The sequence below is a fragment of the Muscardinus avellanarius genome (assembly GCF_963383645.1).
Source record: "Muscardinus avellanarius genome assembly, chromosome: 18".
NCBI lineage: Eukaryota > Metazoa > Chordata > Mammalia > Rodentia > Gliridae > Muscardinus > Muscardinus avellanarius.
This window is the reverse complement of record NC_137804.1, coordinates 17,159,335-17,177,681: the sequence shown is the minus strand read 5'-3', so window position 1 is coordinate 17,177,681 and position 18,347 is coordinate 17,159,335. Positions and strand designations below refer to the sequence as shown.

At 42.4% G+C, this 18,347-nt stretch overlaps 1 protein-coding gene across 3 annotated transcripts in view; it reads left to right on the top strand.

The window, feature by feature from the left end:
- The window catches only part of LOC308276452 (ubiquitin-conjugating enzyme E2 E2), a gene marked incomplete at both ends in the record, with an annotated part of 621,585 nt that overhangs the window by 227,744 nt on the left and 375,494 nt on the right, over nucleotides 1-18,347 (top strand). For 2 of the 3 annotated variants that reach the window (XM_080715232.1, XM_080715230.1), the window contains one exon: nucleotides 56-188. The exons of the other annotated variant lie outside the window; for it this stretch is intronic. In XM_080715232.1, the coding sequence (XP_080571358.1) occupies nucleotides 56-188 (133 nt within the window). The remainder of the gene's footprint in view (nucleotides 1-55; nucleotides 189-18,347) is intronic. 3 annotated transcript variants of the gene reach the window in all.

Sequence of the window (18,347 nt, the reverse complement as noted above, 5' to 3'; positions counted from 1 at the left end):
AAATCTCAGACTTGATAGAATTTCTAAGCACATTTCATTCTCTGTCTCATTTCAGTGCTGGACCCAAGGGAGATAACATTTATGAATGGAGATCAACCATATTGGGACCCCCTGGGTCTGTGTACGAAGGAGGGGTGTTCTTCCTGGACATTACCTTTTCACCAGACTACCCGTTTAAACCCCCTAAGGTCGGTATGAAGTGTTTATCCACTTTTAGTAATATGCGTCGTTATGTGAGCGTGTACATATTCTCAAATATACATATCTAGAAATCCATGCCTATTTTGTTAGTGCACACAACTTCCCAGGACTGGTAGTGAATAGAATGTAATAAAACATGGAACGTTATAGACTGTTCCCCTACCTACCCTTTTACTTATACTTCTTTTTTCTCTTTTTTCTCTTTTCTTTTTTCTTTTTTTGCTCACTCCTTCTAGTTGTCCCATTTCTGTAGTATATGCTTTTTTTTTTTTTATGGAACTAGGGATTGAACCCAGAGGCATTTTACCTCCAAGCTATATCCTCAGCCCTATTTTTTTATTCTTTATTTTGGAACAGGGTCTCACTAAATTCGGAGGGCCTCACTCAGTAGCTGAGCGTGGCCGTGAACCTGTGATCCTCTTATCTCAGCGTCTCAAGTACTGGTATAACAAGCATGCGCTGCCACGCCCGGCTTTTTAGTATATATATTTTAATGTAATGGAGAATACTATGTTTTATGGGTGGAAATGGGAGGGTGGTGTGGGCCGGGGCCAGCCCTAGGGCCCAGTGGACCAAACAGCCAAGGTCAGGAGGCACACTAAAGGTGGAAGAAGCCTCACCACACAGGTAAATTTACCCAAGTCTCAGAGACACGTGTTGGCCCAGAGCAGCCATGCGACTTCATGGGCTTTACTCTTTTTTTTTTTTTTTTTTTTTTTTTTTTGGCGGTACTGGGGTTCCTGGAAGCCCTTCTACCTCCGGGCTACACTCCCAGACCTATTTTTACATTTTTATTTGGAAACAGGGTCTCCTAAGCCAGCGCACGCGGCTGGCTTCGAACCTGCGCGATCCTCCTGTCTCCGCCTCCCAAGTGCGGGGATGACAAGCGTCACCATCACGCCCGGCCGGGCTTTACTCTTTTAATCCACCCTTATCCAGCAAAAATAGCTGGTGCTGTGGAGCTGTGGGTTTTGGTTCCTCCACAGCTCAGCTGTTCATATGAAGCATGCATGCACTAGAACAGAGACCATGACCCATAGAGACTTAAACACCATGCCAAGAACATCCATTAAAGAAATGTTCATGGGGTTGGGGGTAGAACTCCGTGGAGGATGTGTGCCCAGCAGGCACAAAGCCCTGGGTTTAATCCTTAGTAACACACATACACACACATACAATAGCTCATTAATAGTCTCTGTGTGTGTGTTTGTGTTTAATGCCAACCTAAAAAGTAATAATGAAGCTGGGCGTGGTGGCACACACTTGTAATCCCAGCATTCGGGAGGCTGAGACTGGAGGATCACGGTTCTTGGACAGCCTCAGCTACTTAGTGAGGCCCTCCACAACTCAGTGACACCCTGTCTCAAAATAAAGAATAAAAAAATAGGGCAGGGGTGTAGCTCGGAGGTAGAATGCCCCTGGGTTCCATCCTCAAACCCGCAAAATAAAAAAAAAATTTTAAAATTTAAAATAAAAAGTAATAACTACAATTATCTTTTTTGTGTGTGTGGTACCGGAGGGTGGAACTCAGGGGCTTTCTACCTCCAGGCTATACCCCCCCTATTTTATACTTTATTTGTATACAGGGTCTCACTAAGTTGCTGAGAGCCTTACTAAGTAGCTGAGGCTGGCTTCGAACCTGTGCGATCCTCCTGTCTCAGCCTCCCAAGCACTGGGACTACAAGCGTGCGCCACCACGCCTGGCAGCAATTATCTTTATTTATTGACAAAGAAATCACAGTACAGAGAAACCAAGCAACTTTCCCAGCATTATATAACAAACAGATCACAGTGTCAGAATTTGAACCTGGGAAATCAGGCCTGCTGACCCTCGTTCCTCACTGGGTCACACGGCAGATGTATCCCTGCTGTCAGCACGCTCACCAGCAACACCAGCCCTGTGGGCGGATCCATGGTAAACCATAGGCTCTAAGTCTCGTCTTCTCCCTTCACTGCGAGGCAGCTTCACATCTCTTCATTCTACTGTGGACCGGCCCATCAGGCACCTTGAGTACCTGTCACGCTTCCAGTGATGTGGGGACTGTCCTCTGTGACGGCCTTTGTAGGAAATGGCAGGCGGAGTGAGGAGCGAAGGGAAAGCTGAGCCCACACTGTGCTGCTTGTACAGGCAGTGAGGCCTCTGCAAGGGGCCGATGTCTCAAAGACTGTGAAGGCTTATCCAAGCTCCGCATAACAGAAACCTGTTGATTAAACAGAGCTAAAAAGGGCAAGGAAGACGTTGCATAAAATAACTGAGTTTCTGGAAAGGCCTTCACGGGATGGAAGGTTGAGCCAAAACTAGCAAGAAGGAATTTACTTGGGAGGCTGAGGCAGGAGGATCAAAAATGTGAGGCCAGTTCAGTCAACTTAGTGAGATACTATCAAAATAAAAAATTAAAAGGGAGCCAGGCGTGGTGACACATGCTTGTAATCCCTGCATTTGGGAGGCTGAGACCAGAGGATCGCAATTCACAGACAGCCTCAGCTACTTAGTGAGGCCCTTCGCAACTCCATGAGACCCTGTTTCAAAAATAAAAAGGATAAGCCAGGCGTGGTGGCACATGCTTGTAATACCCGCGCTTGGGAGGTAGAGATGGGAGGATTGCACAGGTTCGAAGCCAGCCGCGCTGGCTTAAGAGACCCTGTTTCCAATATTTATTTATTTATTTATTTATTTATTTATTTATTTTTGGTGGTACTGTGGATGGAACCCAGAGGCTTTCTACCTCCGGGCTATACTCCCAGACCTATTTTTATATTTTATTTTGAAACAGGGTCTCACTAAGTTGCTGAGATCCTCACTGAGTAGCTGAGGCTAACTTTGAACCTGTGTGATCCTCCTGTCTCAGCCTCCCAAGCGCTGGGATTACAAGCGTGCGCCACCATGCCCAACTCTGTTTCCAAATTATAAAAAAGTATAAAAAAATAGGTCTGGGAGTGTAGCCCAGAGGAAGAGGGTTTCCAGGAACCCCAGTACCACCAAAAAATAAAAATAAAAAGATAAAAATATAGGGCTGGGCATGTAGCTCGGAGGTAGAATGCCCCTGGGTTCCATCCCAAGTGCCACAAAAAAAAAAATTTTTTTTTAAAGGGCTGAGATATAGCTTAACCATCAGCGAGCATCTCACCATTCCCAAAAGAATAGATTAAATTTGACTTGGCTAAATTTATGGTATTTTATCATGGTATTTAAGAGTCAAAAATAAATCATGATGAAAAAGAGATGTATTTGGGTGGGGGATTGAACCTTCTGAGCTACATCCTCAGCTCTTTTTATTTCTTTATTTTTAATCTGGAAACAGGGTCTAGCTGAGTTGCCACAAGCCTCACTCAGTTGCTGGCTGCGAACCCACGATCCTCCTGTCACAGCCTCCCATGAACTGGGATTACAGGTGTGCGCCACCACACCCCGCTTTTGTTTTTCATGGAAATAGAATCTGAGGACTGCTGGCTGGAAACGCTAGCAACCGGCGGCTCTTGTAGTACAGTGTCTGTAACTGAGCCCGCTCACATGGGGTCTATAACTGAGCCGCCCTCAGGTGGGGTCCGGCGCACCTCACTCACCTCTGGCCTCCTCATTTGAAGAATACACAGGGACAGCGGAGAGGAGAGTCTTGTGTTTCTCCACCCAGGCAGGCCCAGCACTGGCACCAGCCACGCAAACCCATTTCTCCAGTAAGGGGAATATCCCGCTACCCTCGGGTGTCCCTTCACAGATGTGCAGACTCAGATGAGGCCTAGGAAGATTTTCCAAGAATACATAACCAGGAATCTACTGAACTCTGGCTACAGGAACCGTGTACTTTCCCCTTGATGATACTGTTTCCCTGGAGAGGATTACAAGTTAAAATAGGGCATGAGAGGAATATGATAGCTCTTGTCAGGTGAGGCAGGGACTGTGGTGTGGGTTGGGGCTAGACTTTATCCTAAGTGGATGAATGGTAAAAATAGAAATAGGAGTGTGTTGGTTACAGGGAGATTTATGAAGAAAAATATGAGTCACCTTTGGACGTCAGCTTTTGAGCACCTCTAAAACATTAGGCTTCTAAAACATTAGGCTTTCTTTCCTGGGAGTACTCAAGAAAAAGCTGAAGCCAGGTTTGGTGGAGCATACCTGTAATCTCAGTGCTTGAGAGCAGAGACAGGAAGATTCCAGATTCCAGAGCAGCCTCAGCAGTGTAGCAGAGTTTTAGAAATTGGATTTGGTAGACAGATACTTTACTTTGGGGAGAACGCTGTTAAATAAAATAAAGACTTTCATTATTAATACTTTCAAAGTACCAGCCAGGTATGGTGGTGCATGCCTGCAATCCCAGTGCTTAGGAGGCTTAAAACAGGAGCATCATAGGTTCTCAGCCAGCCTCAGCAAATTAACAAGGCCTTCCACAACTTAATGAGACCCTGTTTAAAAATAACATATAAGTAGAACTAAGGGTTTGTAACTCAGAGACAGAATTCCCTGGGTTCAATACCTAGCACCACCAAAAGTAAGAAGAAGAAGAATAGGTGGGCCTGCTAAGCAGATTTGTGATTAGCTAATTAGGAGAGTTGAACATGTCTGTTTCTTACATCTCATGTATGCAGAAGTCTGGAATGCTATTCAGGGTCTATACATATTACTAAAAATACATTTGGTAACAGTACCTACCAGTGGACATTCTCCAAAGAGGAAGGATGAAATTTGTGTCTAAGGTATTTAAAACAAAACAAAATGAAAAATTATGTCCATACAGAACTATCTATATAAGAGAAATTAATAATAGTATCAGAGGCTTTTAATATATTTCTTTCATTACAAGTTTTATCAAGTACATTTTGAAATAAATCTTACAGATCAATTCAGAGCTTATGTTTTATAGGTCTAGTTTTTTGTTGTTGTTTTGTTGTTGTTGTTGTTTTGGTGGTACTGGGTTTCCTGGAAACCCTTCTACCTCTGGGTTACACTCCCAGACCTTTTTTTGTGTGTGTGTGGTACTGGGGTTGGAACCCAGAGGCTTTCTACCTCCAGGCTATACTCCCAGACCTATTTTATATTTTATTTGGAAACAGGGTCTCACTAAGTTGCTGAGAGCCTCACTAAGTAGCTGAGGCTGGCTTCGAACCTGCGCGATCCTCCTGTCTCCGCCTCCCAAGCGTGGGGATTACAAGTGTGGGCCACCAGGCTCGGCCTAGGTCTACTATTTTTTAATTAAACCTAACTATAGGTTGCTTACTAATGTCAGCTAATATGAAAAAATGCTAAATACTATTAGACAATAAAAAAGAGCATTTAGGTCCTCAAGTTTTTAAAAACATTTTTATTGTTCTTGTTAGATTTTTACCATGAGTTGACATGTCAAGTCTACCAATGAATAAAGTAACTGATTAGTAATGGTAAGAAACAGTCATCTCCAGCATTTGAAAGCCAGGGAAAGACCTATTACTGAAGCTCAACAATGAGTTCTGCAACTTCATCCCAAATTAGGTTATAATTATGTGATTGCTTTTATTGTTGTTACTTCTTAAAAAAAAATTAGAAAAATACTGGGAGTGATTTCTGCCCACTCATTACTCCAGCCTTGGATAAACAACACAACATAGTGACCTGGGAATAATGTAAAGGAGCTGGTTTTTAACTTGAGTTCATATGGTTAAAGTGTGGCCAGGGATCGAGTCTTCTTGTGTGTACCTAATTGCCCATTTGACATGTCCAGCTGAACATCCAATAGTCATTTCAGATTTAACAAACTGTTGGTCACCCACCCACTCCAGCCAGAACAACTCCAGTCTCCGTGTCTCAGTAATAGCACTCCATTTTTCCAGTGGCTAAGACTAAAAGCCTTGCATTTATCCTTGACTCCTCTCACACAGCCCAGCCAGACCCAGCCCCACGGGCTCAGTCTCTCAGACATATCTAGAATCCCTCCATTTCTCGTGACCTTTCCTTCTCAAGACTTGCTTAAGCAGCTCTGAGGAAAATGAAACAAGGAGAAAGGCCTCTTCTCAGTTACTAGCTAGCCAAGATCAGAGTCAGTATGTAAACATGGCTGGTCACTGAGTTAAAGAAAATATATGACCAGCTGGCCTTTTCCAGGTCTTGGGCAGATCTTGTCTTGTAAAAACAACAACAAAGATAATAAAAATGTGATGGTGGTCCAGAGCAAAGCCAGAAAGTAGCAATGACAAAGGGGGTCTAGATTCATAGATGCGGCTACTCTAAGCCATCAGGCACATTTTAATATCGTGTTGGATATTGTCACTGTGACCAAAAAAATTAACAAGAATAATTTAAAGGAGGAAAATTTATATTGACTCCTGGATCTGAGGCCTCAGTCCATAATCAGCCAGTTCTGTTTCTTTGGGCCTGAGATGAGGAGAATATCATGGTAGAAGGGCATGGTGGGAGAGCTACTCTGCATGGTGGCCATGAAGCAGACATGGGAAGCTGGGGGAGAGAATCCTTTCTGAGCACACCCCAATGACCCATTGCCCCAACGAGACCCACATCCCCATAGCCCACCAGCTATCGTGGGCTGATCCACTGAGGAGGCGGGTCCCTTGTGACCAGGCACTGCCTGAAGCCCTCCTCTGAACCTGACTGCACTGCGGACCCTGCTTCCAACACATGAGCATTTGGAGTGCATTCCAGAACCAGACCACAACCGTCTGGTGTCAGTATGTTAGACGTCATGGTAGAGTTATGTTAGCAGGGACCTGACAATTCTTACAGGTTGATTGCTTTTTAAAATATGTTGAGGCTAATTTATAGAGCAGAGATTTGTTGAGCGCCTACTACTTTCGAGACATTTGACATATAAAAATAATTAAGATACAGCCCCAGGAGTATGAAGACAAGAATAATTAGGAGTTAATACAGTCCCGGGTAGTGGTAGGGGGCGGGGGGCAACTGAAGGCTAAACTATGAGGATAAAAACAAGGGCAATAATACGTGAACTCTGTTTTCATTTCTTTATTCTATGATTCTATGAGTATGTATAGCCTGAAGCAGTCTAAATCCTGAACACAGTAGGTGAGCAAAAGTGTGCTCCTTCTTGAACAGCATCCACATTCAGAGCACAGTAGGACAGGATTTCCTGCCTTTGGCACAGCGGGCATGTTGAGATGATTGTGTTGGGGAGGGCTGCCCTTGGTGCTGTAGGAGGCCTCGCTGCGTCCCTGCTTCTATCTTTGTGACAGTCATGGTCTCCCTTGGCCCCCATGAGAAATAGAAATGTCCCCAGATACTGCCAGATGTCCCCGGAGGAAGGAGATCTCCCCTGGTGAGAACACCTGCACTAGCAGTGATATCCACACCAGTCCATGTGGCGATGATTAGAGATACATATGAGGACCTTGTGGTTTCTGGTCTGCGTGGCAAAGAGGAGACATGCCTAGGGTTCCTTACAGGACATCTGAGTAGGATATTCACACGCACTGAGCTGGCAGCTTTATAGACCCCGAGCTCAAGTGAGAGATGGGAGCCACAGATACACATCTGAGAGTTAAAACCCTACAATAGATTATCTCTTGCCTAAAAGTGTTCAGGTTTCAATTCAAACTGAATTTTTGAGCCTGTAAATTTCCAGAATGAGTTTCCCAGATGATAAAGCTGACCATTGAAATGACTAACCGAGTATACATTTTTTCATTTTCTTTATGTTCTCAGTATTTAGGGATTGAAAGTTATTTTCCATATAGAATATTAGTGCTAGAAAGCTTATACAATAATATTGCACAAAATGTCATGTTCTTATTAAAAGAGAAGCTCATTTGTTATAATCAATCAGAAAAGCATGTACAGTTCAACCAAATAATTTCTGCAAGTACCTAAATCGAGCTTAAAGTAGGTCAAATTAATTACCTCTGTTTGAAATGGACTTCTTCAGGGGATTAGAGTAAATGGCTCTTTCCAAGATCCCCTTGAGCCTTTGGTTTCAGTTTCAAATTCTGGCATCACAGGAAATTAAATCTTATAGAGCTTAAGTAATATGATCTGGGTCCCATAGCTAGTAAGTGCCAGGGTCAAGATGAGAACCGGCCTTGTGATGTGGAGCCCCGCAGCCCTCAGCACCGGAACTCCCTGAGCTGAGAAGTGGTCTTACTCACACACGGTGGTCCAGCGGATTGCCTGCAGCCACGCCGAGACCGCCTCTCGCTTCCTCCTCCGTACTGAAGGGAGTAAGTTTGATTTGCCTCTGCACTTGTAAAGAGTGAAGGTTAAACAGCACTTTATACTTGAGTAAATGGCAAATAATAAATCTTACTTGTATAGAATATTATATATTAATCTTTCCCCCGTACTTGTTCAGTGGCTTATTTTAAACTCTGTCCATATAATTTAACAATATATTTAAACCAATAATTTGTGCAAATAATATGCAAAACAATGTTTATTTCGAGTTACTTTCTTCATTTCCACTCTTTTTAAATCTTCCCTTTTTTAGTGACTGATTTTTAAAATCAGACTATTACATTTTTAAAAACTAGTTTTAAAGCTGGGTGTGGTGGCGCATGCTTGTAATCCCAGTACTTGGGAGGCTGAGACAGGAGGATCACAGGTCTGCGGCCAGCCTCAGCTACTTAGTGAGGCCCTCTGTGACTCATTGAGAACCTGTTTCCAAATCAAAATAAAAAATGGGGCTGGGGGTGCAGCTTGGAGGTAAAATAACCTCTGAGTGCAATCCCCAGTCCTGAAAAAAAAAAAAAAGCTTTAAATAACACGTACATGAAGAGATTCAAACGGCACAAAACGTGCACAATAGAAGCACATATTCTTTCCCCATTTGCTTGACATTCCCATTATCCTTCCACACATTTTCTTCTTATACTTGCTGCTTTGAAGATAATCTCACAGATTAGGTTTTTGTTATGATTACAGACTTCATTGAAGAATGTAATTGATACTTCATTAATATATACCATAATCTTAAGTTTCCATATGGCAACATATAGGTTATTTCCAATATTTTGACATCATAAAAAAACATTTCACTGTCTTTGTATATATTATCTATTTGTAGACCTGTCTAAAAACTATATAGGATAAATTCCTAGAACAGGACTTGCTAGATTGTTCTCCACAAAGATATACCAATTTTACCCCCAACTCAGATGTACAGACCTTTTTTTTAACATCTTCGACAGTGCTAGGTCGCATCAAGTATTTAACCTTTGCCAATCTAACAGAGAGGAATGGGTGTATGATCAAAATTGCATTTCTCTTATTGAAAAGAAGCCTTATGGAAACCTGTGGGCGAAGCCCTTCTGTATGCTCTGCAAACTTGAAAATTGGACATCAGCTGCTTAGGACCTAGTATTTTCATCATAGAAGCAGGTTTAGCAGGCTCTAAGACTCCTTTCATCTTAAACTGTCCGTTGTTTGTCGCTGCCCTACTTAAAACGTTTCAGTGGCTTTCTGTTGCAGGTAGAATAAAACCCAAACGTCTCGTCTGGGCAACAGGGCCTGTAGGATCTTACCCCCTCCTTCACCACCCTGCAGCCATCCTGATCCTCTTTTTTGTTCTTTAGAACCTTAGTTTTTGTGTTGTGTTGTTGTCTGGTTGGGGATTTTGTTGTTGGTTAATTGTTTGTTTGTTTTGGGTTGTTGTTGGTTTGGTTTGGTTTGGTTTTGGTCACTGGAGATTGAAACCAGGGGCACTCTACCTCCAAACTGTGCCCCTATCCCCTAGCCCTATTTATTTATTTATTTATTTATTTATTTATTTATTTATTTTGGTACTGAGGATGGAACCCAGGTACATTCTACCTCCGAGCGACACCCTCAGCCCTATATTTAGTCTTTATTTTGAAACTGGGTCTCATTGAGTTGCAAAGGGCCTCATTAAGTGGCTGAGGCTGTCCGTGAACCACGATCCTCCTGTCTCAGCCTCCCAAATGCTGGGATGACAAGTGTGCACCACCACGCCTGGCTTATTCTTGTTTTTTGAAGCAGTCTCGCCAAGTTGCTGACGGTCTCACTTAATTGCAGGGGCTATTCTTGAACCTGCGATCCTCCTGTCTCAGCCTCCCAAGTACTAGGACTACAGGCATCTTCAGAGCCTTAGGCTCCCAGTCCAGGTGCCAGACACATGTTTGCCGGTTCTTCACATGCTGGACACCTCCTCGTTCTTCAGGGCTCATGTCCAGTTGCCTCCTCATTACTTTATACAAATAGGTATAGGTTTTATTTCCTCCCTGCCCACAAGGGCCTTATCTACCTTTGCTGGGCAGATAAGATAGCAGGATTATGAAGCGAATGGGCGCTCATCTTGTCACAGTCTTAACATCTTCTGAAATCTGCTTTTGCATGGCTGTAGTAATGAAATGTTCACTTAGTGCGTCTGCATGCCGGGGATTTCTCACACAGAATTTGGCGCGCCTAGAAAGCAAAGCAGGGGCTTCCTTTTCCACGAAGATGCCCGCCCCGGGGCATTCAGCAGACCAAGTAGAAAGTAATGCATTTTATTTTAGCACAGTAGAAGGTAATAGTTTATGTTTAAAAATCTTAAAATTAAGTGCAACAAATACTGACTTGAAACTTAAGTTGACTGGCTCAACAAGAAATGAATCCAAAGCCAGGTGTGGTGGTGCACCCTTTAATCCCAGTACTTGGGAGGCTGAGGCAGGAGGATCGCAGGTTCAAAACCAGCCTCGGCAACTTAACAAGACCCTGTTTCCGACTAAGAAATTAAAAACTGAATTGGTAGTTTAGCTCAGAGGTAGAATGCCTCTGGGTTCAATTCCTAGTGCCACAAAAAAAAAAAAGAATACAAGTTGAAAAAGATTGTTTATTTCCATCTTGTTATAAATTTTATATTCTTGATTTGAAAAAGTATCTAGGCTATATTTTATATAAACCACCTGCTGACACAAACGACAAACAAATAATTGGCATATTTAAGTATAGGTTCAAAATATGCTCAGTATATGGGCCAAGTTTTTCAAAGCAATATAAGAATCAAGTACCTTTTCCTGTAGATGTTTCTCTCCAGTATGAGCATACTCATTTTCCCACGTCATTCTTGTAGCTTTGAAATTTGAAGCCGCATCAGGAAAGCAAAATCAGCACATGTGCTTGTTTTCAAACCCCAGACTTGACCGAGTGGGTGAGCTCCGCCCTCTGTGGTACCACTCTCACTGCTCAGATAGAGGATTATTGGAGGAAAGGGAAAAGATGAATTGTACTGTTTCTATACAATGGACCGTTATCTAATAACGAAATTAAAATGTGGGGGAATGTGTGCAGTCTTATGAATCTCACAAATATCAGTGCAGGAGTACTGATGTATAAACGAGTGAGTCCCAGTTACAAGTTCAGAAACAGGAAAAACTACGTGTAGAAGTGGAGCCAGAATGGCGGTTAATTTGGGGTTATGGTTATGACCTGGAAAGGCACATGAGAAATGCTGGGGTACTGGTAGACAGTGGTTACTGCAGTGATAGAGAGGAGGGAGGGAAATAGAGATGAGAGAGAGAGAGAGAGAGAGAGAGAGAGAGAGAGAGAGAGAGAGAGAAGAGGAGAGGAGAGAGAGGAGAGAGGAGAGAGGAGAGAGGAGAGAGGAGAGAGAGAAAGAGCGCGCGCACGCGCACATATTTGACAAGAGGTTAACAGTTGGTGAATCTATATATTGTAAATTGGCACTTTTTAAATAATGACAAGTCAAGCTAAGCACAGTAGCACACACCTGTAATCCTACTACTTGGGGAGACTGAGACAGGAACACCGCGGGTTTGAGGCCAGTACACAATAACTTAGCAAGATCTTGTTTCAAAATTAAAAAAAATAAGCCAGGCGTGGTGGCGCACGCTTGTAAGCCCCGCGCTTGGGAGGCGGAGAAAGGAGGATCACGCAGGTTCAAAGCCAGCCTCGCTGGCTTAAGAGACTCTGTTTCCAAGTAAAAATATAAAAAATAGGTGTCTGGGCGTGTACCCCAGAGGTAGAAGGGTTTCCAGGAACCCCAGTACCACCAAAAATAATAAAATAAAATAAAATAGGGCTGAGGGGTATAACTCCAAAGTCAAATGGCCCTGGTTTAATTGCTAGTGCCATCAACTAAATAAATAAAAAGTTAAAAAACATACACCACCACCAACTAGGAAGCGTTTCTTTCTTCCAGCACATGCACATGTATGTACCAGCATATTGGAACTGCTACTGGACAGACCAGGACTGGCAGGGAAGGCTTTCGTAAGCGTTACCCAGCTGGTCCACTGACAGTTGATGGCGTTTCAATACTGAGAAGAGAGAGCATGCTTTGTCAAGATGCTGAATGGCGGCGTTTTGAAGTATGGAAAGTATAGGCTTTTTTTTTCCCCCTATCAGACAAGGATACCATCCCTTTCTGAGGATTAGATTAAGCAGATGTATTAACAACACAATGTCCTCAACTGTAGAAGTAAAAATGAGGCCCTGAAGTAGCCAGGTTAATGTTAAGCGCTTAAGCGTATACTTCTTTATGTCCTACTCCAGAGCTGAAACGCAGGTGGAAACTCGGAGGCTACCGTAATGTCTTGAGTGTCTTTGCGTCGCTTCATTAACATGTTTCTAGATCCATGATTTAAGAGGAACCTTTTTCCTCAAGAGATTGGGCAAAGCAACAGGTATAGACAAAAATATTGGGAAAATACATATAAATCAGGGAAGTCATATTACTTGCTTATAAAAATATTAGAAAGCACCTCCTTAATGGAAGTCATACAACTAGAGTTTGTGAGATTACTTCAGCAAATTACATTATCATCGTGGATGCAAACTGCAAGGCAAACGGGTAAGGGGAAATGCATTTTAATATTCCTAGGATACTATTATCGAAGAAGGAAAGCTTAATAACTCCATGGCTCAGAATCCTATACCAGCAGCATCTTGAGGCTAAAGCATCAAGCCCCTCCACTAAGTGTCGTATAAAGAAAGCAAATTTACATTACGGCGGGCAACAGTGCTTGAGAAAATACTATTGCTGCAATATTAAACAAACGATGTAACTCTTAAACTTTTCTTAGTCCTGAGGATGGAGCTCACTAGCAGAGTACCTGCTTATTAGCATGTGTGAGTGCCTGGTTTGATCCCCAGCACTACACACAGGAAGAAAACTAGTAGTGAAAATATAGTAATAACTATTTGTATAAAATAAAATGTTAGATTTATTCAACCTAATTGAGTTGATTTTTCTTTTCTTTTTTATCCCAAAAGCATTTTCCCTCTAAGCTACCTCCTCCCTCTCTCTCTCTCCCTCTCTCTCTCTCTCTCTCTCTCTCTCTCTCTCTCTCTCTCTTTTTTTTTTTTTTTTGGTGGAACTGAAGTTCTTGGAAATCCTTCTACCTCCGGGCTACACTCCCAGACCTATTTTTACATTTTTATTTGGAAACAAGGTCTCCTAAGCCAGCACGCGCGGCTGGCTTCAAACCTGCACGGTCCTCCTGTCTCTGCCCCCCCAAGCGCAGGGATTACAAGCATGTGCCACCATGCCCACCTATTTTTTATTTTTTAAACAAGGCATCACCAAGTTGCTGGGGCTGATGTCAAACTTGCAATCCTCCTGTCTCAACCTCCCAAGTACTGGAATTATAGGTGTGTGCTGCTGTGCACAGCTTCATGAAGAGTGTGTGTGTGTGTGTGTGTGTGTGTGTGTGTGTGTGTGTAAAGAGGGTCTGTTCTTTTTTATTTTTAACACTTTTATCAGTGCATTGCATGAACTGACTTTTATGGCCAGTGGTGGATACAATTATTTCAAACTAGGCCCAAAATATTTCATTGTGTGACTGTAAAATAATTATACAAGTTTCAAGTGCATACCTGAAAAATCTTATTTAGAATTTACCATATCCAAGAAAGTAAAGCCAGCCATCTATTATAGTTGTGGGATCCTTAATACCTATGTCCTTGAAAACCTTAGAACTTGCCAGTTTAACGGTATAATCACGTCCTTACTGTGGTGATATATTGGGGTTTACCCCAAGCAAGAGAAACTGCTGGTATCTCTGTCCTTTAATCCATCTATCACTAAAGAATTCTTGACCAAAAGGAGAAACAAACAGAACACTGATTTGACCCACATGGGCTTATGAAGAAAAGTAAATTCTTCCAGGATTGTGAGAACAGAAGTACACGGCCCTTCTTCTGAGAGAGAGAAGCATAATTTGCTAGTCATTTCTGCCTAGATATCTTGGATCGTCTAATCCTTTATATTGCTTATTTGAAGTAGACGTGATCTAGCAGTACGTGCCCTACATCAAGAGTTTCCACCAGTTGTTTTCTAATTCAGAAAATTTATGAAAGATTCTTAACCTCAAAGCTGCAATTATTACTTAACAGTTATAATCTCTGCTGACTAGAATATTAATCACAAGACTTTGAAAATTGCCCTAAATCAAAATGTGATTGGCAAACACATTTCCCTCTAGAGACTTGATACAACTGTCAGTTGACACCCCGAACCTCAGCTCCTCAAAAAGAGCCCCGTGAACCTCGAGGTTGGGGCAGAAGTCCTCAGGAGTTCTTAATGAGTTGTCACTTTTAATTATGGTATCTGTGGCTTCCTTTTAGATGTAAATATTGTATATTTTTCCAGTTAGTTTGTTTCTTGAACAAACACATGTTGACATTCTACTCTCCCTTAGAGAAGATAAAAATCAGTATCAGATATAACCTTGCCCTTAAGGTTCTTATATAAATATGTTCCTTTTGTAAATAAACATCTTTGCTAACCTGTCTACAAAACTTCACTTTTAAAATCCTTGTTTAGCAATGTACACAGACACCGGTTTTGTAAAACGAAGTCTGCACTATTTATAAAAAGAAGCCACATATGGTGCAATTGTTGCTTTCCAAAGGTAATATTTGTTGTTATGCTGCAGCAACCAATTTTTCACAATACAAAGATGAATGCTGCAAATTATAGAGAAAGGAAAAAAGGCAGCCTCGAGTGTTTATTTAAAGATACTGCTTCCGGTTTATTTTAGGGATAGAAGATTCGGGCGGCAGCAGCAGTGCATTAGAAAATAGCTGTGTGGGTTTTTCCCCATACAATTCCAAGTCTTTGCTATTTGGCTCCATACCTTTTTTATATATACTTATCAGATACATTTCCACACAATCTTAGGGAAAATTAAGCTTTTTTTTTTTTGAGCAGTTATCATGCAGAGAATACTAAAGGGGAAAAAGAACAGGGTTCCAACCCCCAGGATGCTCAGGAGCGGGATAACCGTGAAGGTCGAAACAGCCTGGAGAAGTCATTTCAGAAATGCCAGTGGTGGTAGAGATTAGACCGTGGGCAAGTGGGGAGTGCGAACAGGACAGGAGAGGAGGACAGAGATTGCCTTAGATGAAAGAAAATTAGGCATGAACTTTAAGTGGAAAATATCAGATAAAAATAGATGAAGAGCCAGGCGTGGTGGCGCACGCCTGTAATCCCAGTACTTCGGAGCTGAGACCGGAGGATCGCGGCTCACCACCCGCTTCAGCTACTTAGGCCCTTTGCAACTTAATGAGACCCTATTTCAAAATAAAAAATAGGGTTGGGGGTATAGCTCAGAAGTATAATGTCCCCGGGTTCAATACTCAGTACCGCATAAATTCAATTAATTAAGTAAAGGTAACACTAAAATTAGAGGTAATAATATATCCCCTTCAGTAAAACTAACAAGTCATTCTTAAATACTTGCCTATGTGGAAAAAAGAGATGTTGCTGGCAGTCCTCGAGTTCTTGAAGTTAAGACCCGTTGACTGCTGCTTCTGGTGAGGAGGAAACGCCTTGGCGCAGAGGCCGGATGCTTGCCTTGGGGTCTGCTCTCACACTTTCTTCCTTTTCTCCTGCATCTTCTCAGCGGTGGGTCCCAGGTACTCTTGACGGCCACACTCTAATCCCCTCGGAGTCAGTGCTGGCCGCCCTGCCTGTAAAGCCCTCTGCCTCTCCAGACCCGTTGCAGCTCATGGCTTGAGTTGCTGTTCTTTCTGTGCTTTCCTCCTCTCCCTCCCTTTCTTCTTTCCTTCCTTTTCTGCCTTTCTTTTGTTCATTCTATATGCTCTCTGTTTATTCTGTCCTGCCATGGTGTAGATCATACAGGTGCCAGTGTGAACATCAGCTGATGTCGATTTGTTCCATAAGAGACTACTTTTGCCGGGCGTGGTGGCACACACTTGTAATCCCAATACTTGGGAGGCTGAGACAGGAGAACCCAGGTTCAAGGACAGCCTCAGCTACTTAGTGAGGTCCTCCACAACTTAGTGAGACCGTGTTTCAAAATAAAGAATTAAAAATAGTGCTGGGGGATAGCTCAGGTATAATGCCCCTGGGTTCCATTCCTGGCACCACAAAAAAAAAAAAAATAGTAATCCTTCCCTAGCTGGGCACCGAGGCGCACGCCTGTAGTCCCAGGGAATGGGAGGCAGAGACAAGAGGATTGTAGGTCCAAGGCCAGCCTCAGCAATTTAGCAAGGCCCTGTTTCAAAACAAATAATAAAAGAGGGTTAAGGGTATATCTTGGCACTAGAATACCCCTGACTTCAATTTAAAAAAAAAAAATAGTGCCCTTTCAAGGTGATTGTGAAGATTAAGTTGTATAATAAAAGCAAGTCACTTAGATCTGTTTCTAACAATAAACATTGCCCCATTGTTAACCTTTTTTTGTTTTTGTTTGTGAAACCAAAATGGCTTCAACTTTCTGTGGTCTATATTTTTAAACTTTCTGATATAAACATAGAGAAGAAGCATATTGTCTTTTCTGTTTTGCATGTGAAGGTTAGAGACTTTGGTCGTGCTTATGAAGTCACTCCTCTTTTCCTAGACTGCGTCTTAAGTGTTCCGTAGCCTTCACCAAGAGCGGGCGTCCAGCCAACTCCATAACTGCCGTAAAGACACCATATCACTAACAGGATTAGTCATCGCTTTATTTTAGACCATGCTAACATTTTACTTCCATACTGTTATGGGCTATATTTAAGAAAACAAATCATCACTTCAAGCTAGCTATGACAAACACTTCGTATTGTGTTGTCTGCGCACCAGGTTATTAATCTCTTAAGGTAAATAACTGCCACTTTGTGGTCTGCCAACATAAAATGTATTACTTCTCGCTGAAAGATAAAGGAAGTCTGGATATTACTTCCACTTTACATTTTAGTGAATCTGTAAATATGCTATATTTATAGAAATGCCCTGCGAAGAGTAAGATCTATTTAAAAGAATGTAAGCAAAGAAAGTAAAAGTGAAGCCATGCGCCTTCAGCTTATGTTTATGCCACTGCCTCCTAAGGGTCACATGTCAGCCATTTATTGCACGTCACACGGAATCCATTAAGGATCTCAGCTGTCGTGCTTCTTAATGAATTGCTGTTATGTATGAGACACTTGCACTGGGAAAGCAAAAGCGAATGAGCTTGTCTAAGAGGTGTAGGTCCATCGGACATCTGTTTTCTTCTCCATACAGCACTAATTAATAAACAAGGATTGGATTAACACAGCCCCGCATCTTGGTTCCTAGTTCCATGTTGAAGAGCAACTGTCCTAGTGTCTAATATTTGGGGGACGGACGCCCCTGGTGGGAAAATTAAGAAGGCTTTCGGAACAGAAATGCACATGTCGGCTATGTGCTTAATGAGCTAAAACGGTGAGGAAGTCCGTGTGGTCCTCCGTGTACCTAAGCCTAGATGCCAGGCCATCTGCATCTCCACCTCAGCTGTGTGGGATTCAGATGGTTTTGAATCCACATACAATTGTTACTGGAAACTTTGTCCCATAGCACAGATACTTGCTTTATTTATTTATTTATTTATTTATTTATTATTTGTAGTACTGAGTACAGAACCCAGAGGCATTCGACCTCCAAGCTATACTCCTAGGCCTATCAGACAGTATCTTATTCGAACAATATAATTGACACATTTATAAGTTTTTTTTTTTTTTTTTGGTGGTGGTGGTACAGGGGATGGAACCCTTCTACCTCTGGGCTACACTCCCAGACCTAGTTTATATTTTATTTGGAAAGAGTCTCTTAAGCCAGCGAGGCTGGCTTCGGATCCACGCGATCCTCCTGTCTCCGCCTCGCAAGCACTGGGATTACAGGTATGCGCCACCACACCTGGCGCCATCTATAAGATCTTTAAGTCACTAATAAAAAGAACATAAACATTTGGAAAAAAACCAAATTGAACTTCACTTATTATACTTTCCT